At 59.0% G+C, this 13,962-nt stretch overlaps 6 protein-coding genes across 6 annotated transcripts; 1 reads left to right on the forward strand and 5 right to left on the reverse strand.

Annotated features, from left to right (window-relative positions):
* Window positions 1-32: 32 nt before the first annotated feature.
* LPMP_050960 (hypothetical protein) lies at window positions 33-392 on the forward strand (the record flags this gene model as incomplete). The annotated part of the gene is made up of 1 exon (XM_010705557.1): window positions 33-392. One exon carries the CDS (start codon window positions 33-35, stop codon window positions 390-392), a length of 360 nt encoding a protein of 119 aa, XP_010703859.1.
* A 2,849-nt stretch (window positions 393-3,241) lies between these two features.
* MST-2 (3-mercaptopyruvate sulfurtransferase) lies at window positions 3,242-4,354 on the reverse strand (the record flags this gene model as incomplete). Its single annotated transcript, XM_010705558.1, has 1 exon — window positions 3,242-4,354. One exon carries the CDS (start codon window positions 4,352-4,354, stop codon window positions 3,242-3,244), a length of 1,113 nt encoding a protein of 370 aa, XP_010703860.1.
* Window positions 4,355-5,732: 1,378 nt separating this feature from the next.
* Window positions 5,733-7,178, reverse strand: LPMP_050980 (NADH-ubiquinone oxidoreductase, mitochondrial, putative; the record flags this gene model as incomplete). Its single annotated transcript, XM_010705559.1, has 1 exon — window positions 5,733-7,178. The coding sequence occupies one exon, from the start codon at window positions 7,176-7,178 to the stop codon at window positions 5,733-5,735; it is 1,446 nt and encodes a 481-aa protein (XP_010703861.1).
* Window positions 7,179-8,483: 1,305 nt separating this feature from the next.
* On the reverse strand, window positions 8,484-8,753 carry LPMP_050990 (hypothetical protein; the record flags this gene model as incomplete). Its single annotated transcript, XM_010705560.1, has 1 exon — window positions 8,484-8,753. The coding sequence occupies one exon, from the start codon at window positions 8,751-8,753 to the stop codon at window positions 8,484-8,486; it is 270 nt and encodes an 89-aa protein (XP_010703862.1).
* Window positions 8,754-10,504: 1,751 nt separating this feature from the next.
* On the reverse strand, window positions 10,505-10,819 carry LPMP_051000 (hypothetical protein; the record flags this gene model as incomplete). The annotated part of the gene is made up of 1 exon (XM_010705561.1): window positions 10,505-10,819. One exon carries the CDS (start codon window positions 10,817-10,819, stop codon window positions 10,505-10,507), a length of 315 nt encoding a protein of 104 aa, XP_010703863.1.
* Window positions 10,820-11,301: 482 nt separating this feature from the next.
* LPMP_051010 (methyltransferase-like protein) lies at window positions 11,302-13,170 on the reverse strand (the record flags this gene model as incomplete). The annotated part of the gene is made up of 1 exon (XM_010705562.1): window positions 11,302-13,170. One exon carries the CDS (start codon window positions 13,168-13,170, stop codon window positions 11,302-11,304), a length of 1,869 nt encoding a protein of 622 aa, XP_010703864.1.
* Window positions 13,171-13,962: the final 792 nt, after the last annotated feature.

The following is a 13,962-nucleotide window of genomic DNA, read 5'->3' on the forward strand; positions in this document are numbered from 1 at the left end:
CAAAAGCACACATTTTAACTCCCATTAGCTGGATGTGGATCGCCCACCTTGTTCCCCAACAGCGGAAGAACGTGCACGTTGTACCGCCACCAAAACCTTGGAAGCCACCAGAACATCCTCCGCCGCACCGGCCAATTAGTCCCACCTCTTGCGTCTCCAAACTTATGCGGCACATGGGGTTAATGTGCTTATTTCATGCGCGGCAGCTCCATCTACGCCAACATGCGCATGGGCGTGGCTGCGCCAAGAAAACGGTGCTTTTCAGGATCACGGAAACGGTCGAGATACATAGAAATATCCATTACCACGTGATGATTGGCAAGCGCCCGGGCAGGGAGCAAGCAAGCAACCCGCCGAGCAATGCGGATGCTGATGATCCTGGTGGATTTTAGCGAAGCCTTCAACAGTGTGGATCCCGCGATTCTCCAGAAGAGACCACAGGGTTTCCCCGGCACCCGCTTGAAGCACTGGCTCCGAAACTTCCTTGCACACCGCTATGCGCAAGCAAAGCTTGGAAACCGATTAAGCAAACAGTATAGCCTAATGGCTTATAGCATCAAGGCACCGTTCTTGCACCACAACCATCCCCCCTCCAAGCCACCGCCCTCCCAGAGTTGCTGGTAGCCTGATTTCCTGACGCCCAGTTCGGCATGTACGCAAATCACCTGGCCATAACCATGCCATGTCGTCGGCAGAATTCTGAAGTAAGGATCGGCAACGCGGTTCTTGGAAAAGTGGCGGCGTGGTCGAAAGACAGCGGCATGCGGATAAATCCGCAAAAAGGCGAAGCCCTGTTTCGCAGACCCCGAGCCACACGGACGAAGAGAAAGTGTTCGACCCACTTCTCCTCGGGGGGCACGGGGTCACTGTTTCACTGTTCGGTGGAAAAGGAATCTCAAGCGTATTGGTGTTCAACCGGGTGCCCGAGCCAAATACAACGCCAATGCGACGCATGCGCAAAAGCAAGCAGGGCCGCAGAGGATGCAGTTGTGTCGCGTTGAAAACCGCCAGTTTTGACCTTCGCCGCGCGATATGAGGCAATTTCCGCCTGGCCATGGTGCCCCCAGGCCGCCGGATTGGGGGAAATGCGGGGCGCGGCCAAATCAAAGCTGATCGGCCGGCGCGCCTGTTTTCACCTGCCTGCCGCTGGTCCCCCCTCCGCCTGTGATGAGGAACCGGTGCTGCTGGAACCCGGCCCCTTTCCCATGCAGATAAAAGTGTTTCGGGGACGGCCCATTCCCTTCAAGGTGGCCAGGTTCGCGGAAACTGGGTGGGGCTTTCGAAAACCCCCTGGACCAAAGCCCCGTTCCCGCCGGCGGGCGGGTGGGGTGGGTGGCTTTGTTGCTGCGCTGCTTGTTTGGAATGAGCCCACACCCGCGCGAGGCCCCACGAAACATCTCCCCTGTGCACCCTGGCGCTGTGCGTTTTCTCACGGCGTGTCTATTGGCATCCGTTCGCCTTTACACCATTCACACGTTGTGGCAGAGGGCAACCTTGTTATTACAAAACATGTCGCATCTATTGACGCCCCCCGTTGTCCCCCTAGAGCACTCTACGCCATAGCTTCGGGCGGCGGTGCCCGGTGACACCCGCACTGCCCAGCCGCCGCCGCCATCCAACCCTTTTAGCACGACTTTCCGACGAACTGTCACCGAGGACCGTGGCCCCCAGCCAGCAGCCGCAGAGTGGAGGGCATTGCAATTCGCAGGGGTCTTCGGAAGCTCGTCCCTCCCATTGCGGGGCTGTGCCGGGGGAAAAACGGTTGCTTCTTCCCGGGGCTGATGGCCGGTCCCTTTTGGCCGCGCTGGGTGCAGGCCCTTTGCGCCAAACGTCCGCGTTTGGGGGCTAAATCCGCTCCTGCCCACCATTCTTGGTGAACAACGGATGAGGAGTTCACATCCAGTTTGCATGCGCGCGCGCAGGGATTCCTTGCAACGAGGTGGAAAACACAGCCGCGGTGGAAGCGGCTGCTGAAGGACTCCGCGCCTCAGCCCCAATTCATCTTGTCTGCATCATTGGCCTCCGCCCCTTCTTTGCGAGGGTGCCGGCTGGCGGATGGGGGGCCGGGCTGTGGGGGGGGGGCGCGCATCGCTTCCGCTTGTGGTGGCCGGTCATCTCGCCGGGCCTGTGGGCGGGGGGGCCCTGGTTCGGTCGTGGGGGCGGGAATTCGCTGCGGGGAACGCCCCCGCCCCGGATGTCTTTTCCGGGCTGTGGGAGGCTGTGCCGATCGTTTTCGTTGGCGTCATCCGTCGCGGGAACGGGTTTCGGCTTTGCCGGGCGCGCCGTCGGCGGGGCGCCAGGAAATCCCCGTGGGGCCCGGGGGATTCCGGAAACGCCAAAACCGCGGAATCGTGGCAAGCAACTTTCGGGTGTTACAAAACCACGCGGGACCCGCGGAGAGTGGCAACCCCTTTTGGTGGGTGAGGTCTGCGCGTGTCCGTTCTTCGGTCGCGCGCCACCTCGGGGGTGGGTGGGCGAGGCTCTGTGACGTGGCGTGCCCCGGCCCGGATACGTGCCGAGAAGGCCTTGCCCTCTTTGGCGTTTTCTTGAACAATGAACGGCCGCTAACTCGGCTCCTGTGGGTGGTGGGTCGGTTAGCCGCATGCTTTGGCGCCCTGCCGTTTCCGAGTGGCACACGCGAAGCGCCGTCACGACCGGAATGCTCGGTTGTGGGCTCTTTTGGCGCTTTCGAAACGGCCCATTCGATTCGTGGAGGCCGCGCCAGCCGCAAATCCCGTGGTTACAAAAATGTGGGGCGAGGAGGGGGGGAAAAAGTGCTGTGTTTCGCCAAAGGAGGAATGCCAACATCAACTAACGGCTGGAAGGGGACTTTTTTGGCGCCTGCCTTGAAACACCCGGATGACAAAAACTTGCTTTCCATGAGGGGAAAAAAGCTCTTTCCCTCCAAACGCGGGCGCGGCTGGCGGGGGAGGGGGCTGAAATCTATTAGCGGCACCCGCCACCCCAAGGCCGGCCATGGCAGCGGCGGCCAGCGCGTTATGCGCCACAAGCGGCCTTTGCGTATATATATGTTTTTGAGTATTGTGACCTTGGCAGCCGACGCGCAAAAACCCGGTAAAGCGTTTGGGTAGCTCTGCGTGTGGGTGCGCTGCGGGGTCCATTCGCTAAGGGAATAAGGGGGAGGGGTGTTCGCTTGGGCCATGCGCGCGCTACTGGCGCCCCGTGCTTCTGCGCCGCGCGTCGTTTCCCACGGTCCGGCGCTGCTGGGGCCACGCCGTGTTTAGTTCGACGGTGGCGGCACCTCGATCATGGCGACGCGGCCGCTCTTGAAGTACACCGTCGCTGCCTCGCCGGAGTGAAGGTGGACAGCGGCGCTCCTCACCTCCGCATCAGGGCTCTTGCAGGGTGCGCCGTCGACTTTTAGCGTCATGGTGTCGAGGTTTGCCTTTGGGTTGTCACCGAGGGCGGGGGTTTGCATCTGCATGCACATGCCGTGGTCATTGATGACCCTGCGCACTATGGCGGGGCGGAAAAGACCGCTGTACTCGGACCAGGAGCCGCAGTAGAGGTACGGATGGCCAAGGCCAAGGTGGTGCACCAGTGCAATGTTCATGCAGGCTGTGATGCCGCTGCCGCAGGAGAAGACGCAGCTCGACAGATCAGTTGTGGCACACGCGCCTTGGATGGCGGTCATGATGTTGTGGCGGGTCTCCTCCTCGCTGCGCAGCACCTTGCCACCCCCGCGCATCACGAGCTGCGAGGTGTAGGGGAGGTTGCGCGCGCCTTCGATGTGGCCTGGCAGCTTGTCCAAGGCGTACGGCCGCACCGTCGTGGAAAAGCGGTCGGCGGGGCGCGCGTCGATGATGATCGCATTGAGCGGGATCTCGTGCATGAGGTAGTGATACTGGAAGTCCGTCTTGTAGGGCCAGTGCGCAGCTGGCGTTGGTGGCGACGAGGGCTCGCCGGACTCCATCTCCAGCCCTGCAGCTCTGCAGGCCTGGATGCCGCCGTTGACCACGTACGCTTCGGCGCCAAGAGAGTTCAGCATCCACCACAGGCGGCATCCGCCCATGGCGCCGCACTCGTCATCGTAGCAGAGCACCGGGAGCTCTCCCGCCATGCCGTTCGCCATGCACCAATCGATAAACTCAGAACAGGGCGGCAGCGGGTGCCGGGCGGTACTACCAGGCACGAACTTGGAGAGGTTTGTGTCCACATCGGCGCGGATGGCGCCCTTGAGGTGCTCCTTTGCGTACTCAATGCTGCCATGGTTCTTTATCTTCAAGCTGTACCGGCAGTCCACGATGCGGTACTCGGAAAGGTGGTCCTTTACTTCACTCGGGTCCAGGAACACCTTGCCTGGGTGCTTCGGCGCAGCAGCGGGAGCTGACATGACAAGGCAGGGGAAGACGAAAGGGGTTTTTTGAGAGAGCTTTGTATATTCTTACCTTCTGGATTGTATTTTCGGTCCTGCATTGTATAAAAGTGCATTGAGGGGTGGGGGTGTGGTGGGCGAGGGTGTTGTGCATATGTTTTCATGGGCGCGTGGGCTGGGGGGGTTTTCTGGTTCGCTTTGTGCCGTGTAACGGGGGAGGCCTCTCCCCCCTCGTGCCAAAAAAACCCGACTCCGGGCTGGCGGCAGGCGCCGGCAACGTGTTGCACTTTGAATCCGCAGGGTTGGTGCTGCAGGAGATGCGTTGTTGTGCGTAGTTGTGGTGTCGGCGGTGGGGTAGGTCATGATGGCGATATAAAGAGGGAAAACATAGACAGGGCACAGGTGCACAATCGACGGTGACGGGTTTCCATTGGGGGATGGGGCGAGGGAAGGAAAAGGGGGAAGGTGTGCTGCGGATGTGGGGTGGGCACAGAGGCATACAGGCACGGACACTGTGGCAATCAGGGATTTTGTTGAAGAGCGTACGGGAAAGCGGAGGGACAGAGAGGAGAAAATGGGGGTGCTGGTGAATGACAGAAATGGGAGAGGGATGGCATGACGGGCACAGCGCTGGTTCCCCGCAGTATGCGAGTCCGTGTATACCACCGAGCATACTTCCCCTTGCACTGTCTTCAATAACTACCGCTACTAGCAGCGACATAGCTGGCGCACTTGACCAGTGGGAGAGTAGAGGCGCATACACACCGGGCTCTTCACCACTATTGCCAGTTGCGCACATCGCATCATACGCAAAGAAACGAACAGCAACAGCAGCGGCAAAAAAAAAAGGGACACACGCGGAGACTAGTAGAGAGGGGGACCATTACAATGTAACCGCTCCGTGCCTGGCGTGCGTGCGTGCGTGTGTGTCAGGGTGAGGATGGGGGCGCCATCAGCTCTGGCTGTTCTTCCGACTGCATCGTTTTTTTCTTGGCTTGAGAGGGCAGGCCAACAAAGACGAGAGGAGGAGGAGGAGGAGGGGGAGGGGTGGAGAGAAGCACGCCTAACGTATACGCCGGTAAAAGAGATCCACCCAGTCACGGGTCACATTCCACACACACACACAGAGAGGCTATAGGCGACGCGCATAGAGAAAGAGAGAGGAGAGAAGCCAAGATGGACGGCAGTGATGAGAGTCAGGAACAGGAAAAGGGGTGAAACAGTGAAGCAGTCCCCAGCAAAGTGCAGCAGAGAAAAAGAGGTACAGGTGTCAAGAAGAGGGAGGGACGGAGTGAAAGAGTGATGGGTCGAGGAGGAGGAGGAGGAGAGGGTGGCGTACACGTGCACATACACACACGCATCCATGCCATCCTCAGCCTCTTCACACGCAGGTGCACTAGTTCCAGTTGCGCACAATCTTGCCGTCCCAGTTGAGACGATCGCCCTTCTGCAGTGTGTAGTAGCGATGCGTCTTCCAGCGGCGCCACGGTGAGCCGGACTTGCCCCAATGTGGGTTCGCCTCCCAGAAGCGGTCGATGCGTTCCTCCATGAGGGGTCTGAAGTGGCGAATGAGCCCCTGCACCGGCCATGCCGCTGCCGTCCCGAGCGCACAGATGGAGCGACCCTCCATCTGTTTCGACACGTCCCACAAGGTGTAGATCTCCTCCTTTTTGGCGTTCCCGTGGACAAAGCGCTTCATCATCTTGTCCAGCCACGGGCTGCCCTCGCGGCACGGCGTGCACTGGCCACACGACTCGTGCATGTAGAACTGCGACAGCCGCTCAATCGCATTGATCACGTCGGTTGACTTGTCCATGACAATCACCGCTGCTGTGCCGAGACCGGTCTGCGCTTCCTTGAGCGCGTCGTAGTCCATCAGGATGTTGTCGCAGATGTGCTTTGGGATGAGCGGGCATGAGGAGCCGCCGGGGATGACGCAAAGCAGGTTGTCCCAGCCGCCACGCACCCCGCCGGCGTGTCGCTCGATCAGCTCCTGCAGAGGGATGCTCATTTCTTCCTCCACTGTGCACGGGCGGTTCACGTGGCCGGAAATGCAAAAAAGCTTCGTGCCGGCGTTGCCCTTGCGACCGAACTGTGCGAACCACTGCGGGCCGCGCCGGATGATGGTTGGTGACACTGCCACCGTCTCGCAGTTCGTTACCGTTGTCGGGCACCCGTAGAGGCCGACGTTCGCCGGGAACGGCGGCTTCAGGCGGGGCTTTCCCTGCCCACCCTCTATACTGGCGATCATCGCTGTCTCCTCGCCGCAAATGTACGCGCCGGCGCCGCGGTAGGTGTAGAGGTCAAAGTCCCAGCCGCTACCGCACGCGTTCTTGCCGAGGTAGCCCTTCTCGTACGCCTCGTGGATCGCATTATCGACCGAGCGCCACTCGTTATAGAACTCACCGCGGATGTAGATGTAACCGTAGCGGGCCCGCATCGCAAAGCCTGCCACCAGTGCTCCCTCCACCAACTTGTGCGGCTCGTGGCGCATGATCTCACGATCCTTGCACGTGCCAGGCTCCGACTCATCGCAGTTCACCACAATGTAGCTCGGGCGGTCATCCTGCTTCTTCTTAGGCATGAAGGACCACTTCAGCCCCGACGGGAAGCCGGCACCGCCACGGCCACGAAGGCCGCTTGCCTTGATCTCGTTGACTACCCAGTCATGGCCTTTGAGGAGGATGTCCTTGGTGCGGTACCAGTCACCACGGCGCTCCGCTGCGTTGATGCCGGTGCCGAAGTCCTCGTACAGGTTTGTAAAAATACGGTCCTGATCCCGGAGCTGGCCGTGCACGCGCTCCATGAGCGCCGCGGATGGGCGGAGAAATCCCTGGCGCATCGCGTGGGCTCGCGGTAGTGAGACAGCCGCGGCAGCACCTATCAAGCAGTAGCGAATACGCGCTCTTCTCTCTCTCCCTGTGTGTGTGCGTGTGTGTATGCGGTGGTGCGATAGGCTCATACACGGCGTATGCGACAGAGAAAAACCTCTACTACTACGGCGATAGATTTGCTTTCCCTACGGCTACAAGTGAAGGATGTGGACGCTGAGTGCACCGGGCGGGGGGGAGGGAGGGAGGGAGGGAGAGGGGGTGGGTAGGAAGGGCTTCGCTATTGGTTCTCTGCGTCGGCGTTGGGCGCGGGTTTCAGCACAAACATAGAGGCGACGCAGTGTAGCTGCTTTCCCCCTTTTCTACTTGCTAAGTGTTTTCTTTTCCTAGTGTGATAGCAGCGAGTGTGCCTGCGCAGGACTGGCTGGATGAACGCACTCGAAGGTGTTTCGTTACCTACTGAGGCACGAATCAGCTGGAGCGTCCGGAGAGATGCCACTCTACTCCATCAGAGAGAGGGAGAGAGAGTCAGCAAGAAGGGTGGAAGACGAATAGGAGGGAGCATAGGGGTGGGGAACGCACATACACATACACCCGTTATATACATATGTGGGCAGCACCTGGTGCTCATCCGACGCCAGGTGTCATATCCGCACCCGCAGGCACACACAGCGCTTATCTGCGGGCATGTCTTTTCACCTTTCTCTTGAGTCTTGTGTGAGAAGGGGAGAGCGAGCGAGAGAGGAGAGGATGCGTGCATGTGTGGTTCATACTTGCATGGTAGATGATAATTCCGAGTTGTGATGAGTGACGTCGGTGCAGCAGCTACTGGTTCTGCTACCACGGCGTTGTGGCCGCATTTGTTCGTTCACGTGTGGGTGCTCGGCGTCGCCTCTCTTCACTCCTCCCGTTACTCTCCTCCATGGACTCCGATAGCTGGTACACCATCACGATCTCCCTGGAGGGAGTGTGGGAAAGACAAATCAAGAGAAGGCAGGATGTGGTGGTGGTCGTAGTCGTGAGTCGAATGCCAGGAAGAATCACCTGCGAGAGAGATGTGAACAGAAGGAGAGAAGAGCAGCACCACTTGTGAGACTACATGTAGCACCAGGCAGATATCAGAAGGGGGTAACAGGCCAGGCGACTGGCCCATATCTGCACGAAAAAGAAAGAGAGTAGCGATGTCGTTCCCTCTTGTCTTCCTCCTCCTTCCCTCTTTCACACACACACACACACGATCATGTGTGTTGACTGCGCGTGCTTGACTAAAACGAGAAGCAGAGGGGTGGTGGTGGTGGTGGTGGGACGGGCAGGGGCTATTCCGTTGCCCTGCGCTGCGTCAGCTCTGTTCGTGTGAGCTCGTTCGACTGGCAGAGGTGAAAGGCCTCGGTGAGATTGACGCAGTCCGGTGCCCAGAAGCCTCGATCGCTGATGCAGCGTTGCGCCTTGGCTCTGAGATCGATGCACTTCTCAATCTCCTTTTGGTCTGCCATCTTCTCCTTGAACGACGCCGGCACCTCATCCCACTCCATCTGACGGCCATTGCCGACGGAGTACGTCTGGCCGCCGCCCTTGATGACGACCATCTTTTGACGGGGGTGGAAGGGGGGGGGGCTACTCGCTTTGTTGCCTGTACGTCGGAGGTAGACTGTAATGATGGTAATGCGCAGTTGTCTCTTTCGTTTTTTTTCGGCTTCTTTCTCTTGACGTGGAGGACGGCAGTGGGCGTACCACGTGGAGTGGAGCGGAGTGAATGAAGAGGTACACATGTGCGTGTGTTTCAAGAAACGCAGGCAGAGCGAGGAGTGGGGCAGTGAAGGTATACAAAAATGACACTCGCTAATGAGCAGTACGCCTCCACGCCACTCAGCTGGTCCGAGCTTCTCGATCCCAATGTCCATCAGCAATCGGATCGATCCGCCTGCAGATGGAGGGTGCCAGGAGACAGGGGCTACAACTCAGCTGCGCCCCACGCCTTTCCGTTTCGGCTCACCCCTCTTTCTCTGTGCGTCCACAAAAACCTCAGAGGGGGAAGGCGGGCGAAAAGCGGCGTTTTGTTTATGCATGTCGGTCCCTCGTTTTTGGGGGCGGGAAAGAAGAAACGAGGGACGCACAGATCCCCCCCTCCTCCCCCCTCTCCCACACACACACACCCACCCGGCCCATACTAGAGAGAACAAGGAGGAGGCAAACCGACAAGAGTATCGATGTACACATGCCTGCGCGCGGGCATGTAAAGCAAAACAAGGGAGAACAAGAGCAACACGTGCCGCATCAGCCGTGTGGCTTATAGGACGCACGGAGGTGCGATCACGTTTGTAGAGCAAAAAAAAAAAACGCAGAGCCCCACTCCTCTACCCCCCTCTCTCTCTTTTGCCACCACTCAGCCTTTCCTCAACGCCCTCTGACGGTTGCACGGCACACCCCAAATCACCTACCACCTCACCAGTACTTCTCTCTTTCTATCGTCAACTCCAGCGACAGCAGCGAGGATGGTGAGGCTGGGGGATATACGTGCAGAGAAGGTGTGCGTGTGTGCTGACGCGGGGCGGTAGAGGCAGGAGGAGGGGGAGGGGAAACTGCATATCAGTGCCGACGTGAATTCAGGGCCTCATGGAGAAACGGCAGGAGCGACTACCATAACAGCAACACACACATGAGGAGTCAACGCAGAGAACAGAAAACGAAGCATCAAGAGAAGGAGGGGAAGAAGGGAGAGAGAGAGAGCGTGAGGGGCGACTTCAGGGGGGTAAGCGCAAACGAATCAACCAACACAAAAAACACATGCGAAACACGAATAAACAGAGCTGGGCAACCAGGGGCGGGGAGAGGAAGGGAAAGAGGGAGCGAAAGAAAGCACAAACAAGCAAAAGGGAAGGCAAAAGTGGAAGCAAAAGGCTGAAGACACTGCGGACAAAGTACTGACACCCGCACCCACACATCCACACACACACACGCGTAAAGGCAGGAAGGTCACTCCATCCCACCCTCACTTAATCCATCCCATGTCCACTACCATACGCGCCAAGAAGAGAGCCACAGAATTGAAAACAAGGCCGTGGGCACTGATACTGATGCCTGCACCCACGTAGGTGTGGCGAGGACGTGTAGGTTGGCTGGGGGGGGGGAGAATGGCAGTAGGTGCCGGTATGAAGGCGAGGGGGTGAGTGTGTGTGTGTGTGTGTGTGTGTGCATGTACGTCGACGTGGTCCTCGCTTCGAAATATGCATAGCAAGGGAATACAGTCGGGGTGGTGCTGGGAGTAATGGTGGATTATACGCGACTTTTATCACCACTGCAGAAGTCGACGTGAAAGGGGTGTAGGTATACGATCGTATCACTTGGTGATGCTCCACACCAGCGGCTCCTCGCGGCAGAAGGGGCACTTGCCCAGCTGCTGCGCGTCCACCACGCACAGGATATTGCCGCAACACCACAGTTCTACAAAGCAGCCCGGCGCTGGGGGTTCGAGACAGACACCGCAGACTTCCTCGTCATCAGGGCCCATGTTCGCGTTCGGCGGGATTAACACCTGGCACATCTCGTCGTTCTCGCCCTCGCCCTCTGCGTTGTCGGTCGGATCGCTCAGCATGGCAGCACCGCAGAGGCCGTCCTTGGGCGCCGAACGTTCATTCGCTGCCTCGGTATCCATGATGTGGGGCTGTGTGGATGTGTGTGGAAGATGATACTTGTAAACAGAAGAGAGCTGAAGGCACTAGTGGGTGGAAGCTGGAGAGAATAGAGGGAGAAGGAGCGAGCGAGAGAGGGTTCGCAAGGGTGTCGAATGCGTGTGTGAAATGGCGGGTAAGCGGTGGGGAGAAAAAGGAGGTAGTGGACGGTACCAAGAGGGCACGAGAGTTACATCTTACTTCCTACACTGTTGGCGGGTGAGAAGGCGCTATGCTAGGGGTTATGCTAGGGCCGCAGCTTTCAGTTCTCTCACCTAACGCCTTTGTGGTCGTTCGCACGCAGTCGGCGTCTCTTCTCTCTCCAACGGTTTCACACAACTTGCCCGTATACGGACACGCAGGCAGACACACACACACACATCCATACGAAAAGGGAGTCCAGCGGAGTGGAGCGAGGCGATGTGGATGGAGATATCGATGGTGTGTACTGAGTCCTCTTCGTCCTTCACGCTCGACTGTGGTCGACCGTCTTGTGCGCTGCATTGGCGAGGTGCGAGGCCGCCTGCTTCGCCTCCCGCAGCTCGATGTTGCGCTGGCGGTTCGCCACAATCTTATCCTGCCCGTCCAGTTGGCCGCGCTTGCGACCACGTCGGTTGCCTTTCCCGCGGTCGGTGTCGACGTGCTCACTTGTGGTAGGGTTGGGGGAGGAGGAGGAGGAGGAGGACTCTGCTGCCGCCTTGTACTCATGCGCTGCCTGGCGCTTCCGCTCGCGCTTGGCGCGGTAGTGCATGTAGTCCTCGTTGTCTGGCAGCTCCGTCGCGTCCATGAGCACGCGCAGGTCATCTGGGGACTTCTTCGCAGCGCAGGATTCGCGTGACGGTGGCGGAGTCGGCACCGGCGCGACCTTCCGTAGAACGATGAGACGGCGCACCATCTTGAGCGACACCCGCTGCGCGATATTGCACACAACGCGCAGGGACGGGTGACTGGGCAGCTCGTCGTCGGTGTAGTGATCGGTGGTGGGGTGCCAGAAGGTGAGATGGCCTCCGATGACGAGGTGTGTGGCGGCGAACAGGACGAGATCCAGCACCACCTCGTTGATGGGGTAGGCGGAAAAAGTGACAACCTGCTGCTTGGTGGGGTTGTTTCTATCTGCTTCCATGGAAGCCGTCGTTTCCACCTTCTTACGTGGCTCGCGTAGACCGTACGGAGGGTCCGTGATGATGCTGTCGAAGATGCCCCCGGAGCCGAGACGCAGGGCGCAGGTGTGCCACGTCTTCGGCCACGAAGAGAAGTTCATGCGAGCCCTGTCAGGCAGTGGGAGGTGGTATACCTTAAAGTTTGTGATCATGCTCGGCCACACACGTTCCTCCTCCGTCAAGACACAGAGCTGCTCCTCCTGGTAGGCCGCGAGCGCCAAGCGGCGCTGCTGCTGTATCTGTGGGCTCGTCTTCCCCTTCTCTGTACCGGCCCGCATCGCCCGCCCATCGGCGTCGGAGCCGAAGGTCCTGGCGCCGTAGTGCGCCGCCGCGATGAGCAAGCTGCCGGTGCCGCAGAACGGGTCGTACACGTAGTGACTGCGACACACGCCTGACATGTTCACCATCACGAGCGACTCCTCCGGTGGCATGGAGGTGGTGCCGATGTAGGGCCGCTTTCGCAGGTCGTACGTGGCGAGCAGCGCACTGCGGCTGGATTCCACGCAGAGGCAGCAGTGGAAGACACGCAGCAGCGGCCCATTCGATATCCACCCTTTCGCTCCAGGCAGCGCGTTCTCGACGGCATGCTGAAGGAATATGTAGTAGGCGCGCTCTGGCTGTCGCCACTCGACCTCACCAGCACGCGGCACACGCTGCAGTACCGCCTCCACCACCGCACGCTTGGCGTCCGCGGAGTACTTCTTGCCTATCGTCTCCACCTGGTAGGAGTATGTCGAGCTCGTAAGGTGCGTCATCTCGTCCTCGCCGACAAAGGCGGCGGCATCGGTGGTGGGGGAGGAGGCCAGCGATGGGCCTACAGATCCTGGCGCACTACCGTGGCGTTTTTCAAGACACGCGTAGAGGTCCTCCAGTGTAGGGGTGGTCTCAAAGAGCGTGTAAATCCCGCGCAGCAGCGCGCAACGCTCCGCGAGGGCCCTGAGCTCGGAACGGCTCGCCGGCGACTCGAAGACGCTGAACCAGAAAGTATCGGCGCCGCCTGAAACCCATGAGATCTTGTCGTTCAGCAACGTGATGGGGATGTGTAGCGTGGCGGCCACAAACTGGAACTCTGGCAACCGAAAGTCAGTGAGACTCGCCGAGGAGGCAAAGACTGCCACGTACTTTTTCATCATTTCGATTCCGCACCTCGCGCTTTCTCGCACACAGAGAGACATAAAAGCGCCTACTGCAGCTGCAGCTGCTGCTGGTGCTTTCCTCTCACTCTCTTTCCCCTGTTTCTGCGCCACTTGTCAAGGTTGATACGACGATGGAAACTCAGCCACGCAGAAGAAGCTCACGAAGCGGAGGATGTTCGCTGCGTGTGTGCGGTTAGAGCGTATAAAAGTGGAGTGCAGCGGATGCGTTGCGCGTAGGCCTGGAGAGGAGAAAAGGGATGGAGCATGGAGACAAGTGTATGTGCGAGAAGGGGGGGGGGGGGGGGCGGCTTGCTTGACAGACGGCGAGAGAGAGGACAAAGGCTCCCTCCAAGACACCCACATACACACAGGCACCTGCGTATTGCCATCGCCCACTGACGGTCTCATCTTGTACATCACAAATACCCATCAAGAAAAATACAGAATAAAGAGGCAAGAAGGGGGGAGAGCAGAGGGTGGGTGTGACGTCCTCCGTCTCCTCCCCTCTGCATCTACAATCTCTCACGGCTGTCCATTGCCCCCCCCCTCCTCTTCCCTCCTTCTCCATCTCTTCTCGTTGTGCATGTGTGTGTGTGTGTGGGGTGCGTGGAAGAGAGGAAACACCCGCCATGTGATGCGGTTTCTGTGTTTTCTCTCTTGTTCTCTCTCTCTATTTGTTCTTGGTTTGATGCTTGTGGCGACCGTGCAGTTTCACAAATATAATCGACATCGACTCTGGCGCATGAGGACACACACACACAGCGCACACACACAAGGGAGGGAGGGAACCGCTATACATCATGGGAGTGGGGACAAGAGGGAACATAACAG

This window comes from Leishmania panamensis (assembly GCF_000755165.1).
Source record: "Leishmania panamensis strain MHOM/PA/94/PSC-1 chromosome 5 sequence".
Classification (NCBI taxonomy): Eukaryota; Euglenozoa; class Kinetoplastea; order Trypanosomatida; family Trypanosomatidae; genus Leishmania; species Leishmania panamensis.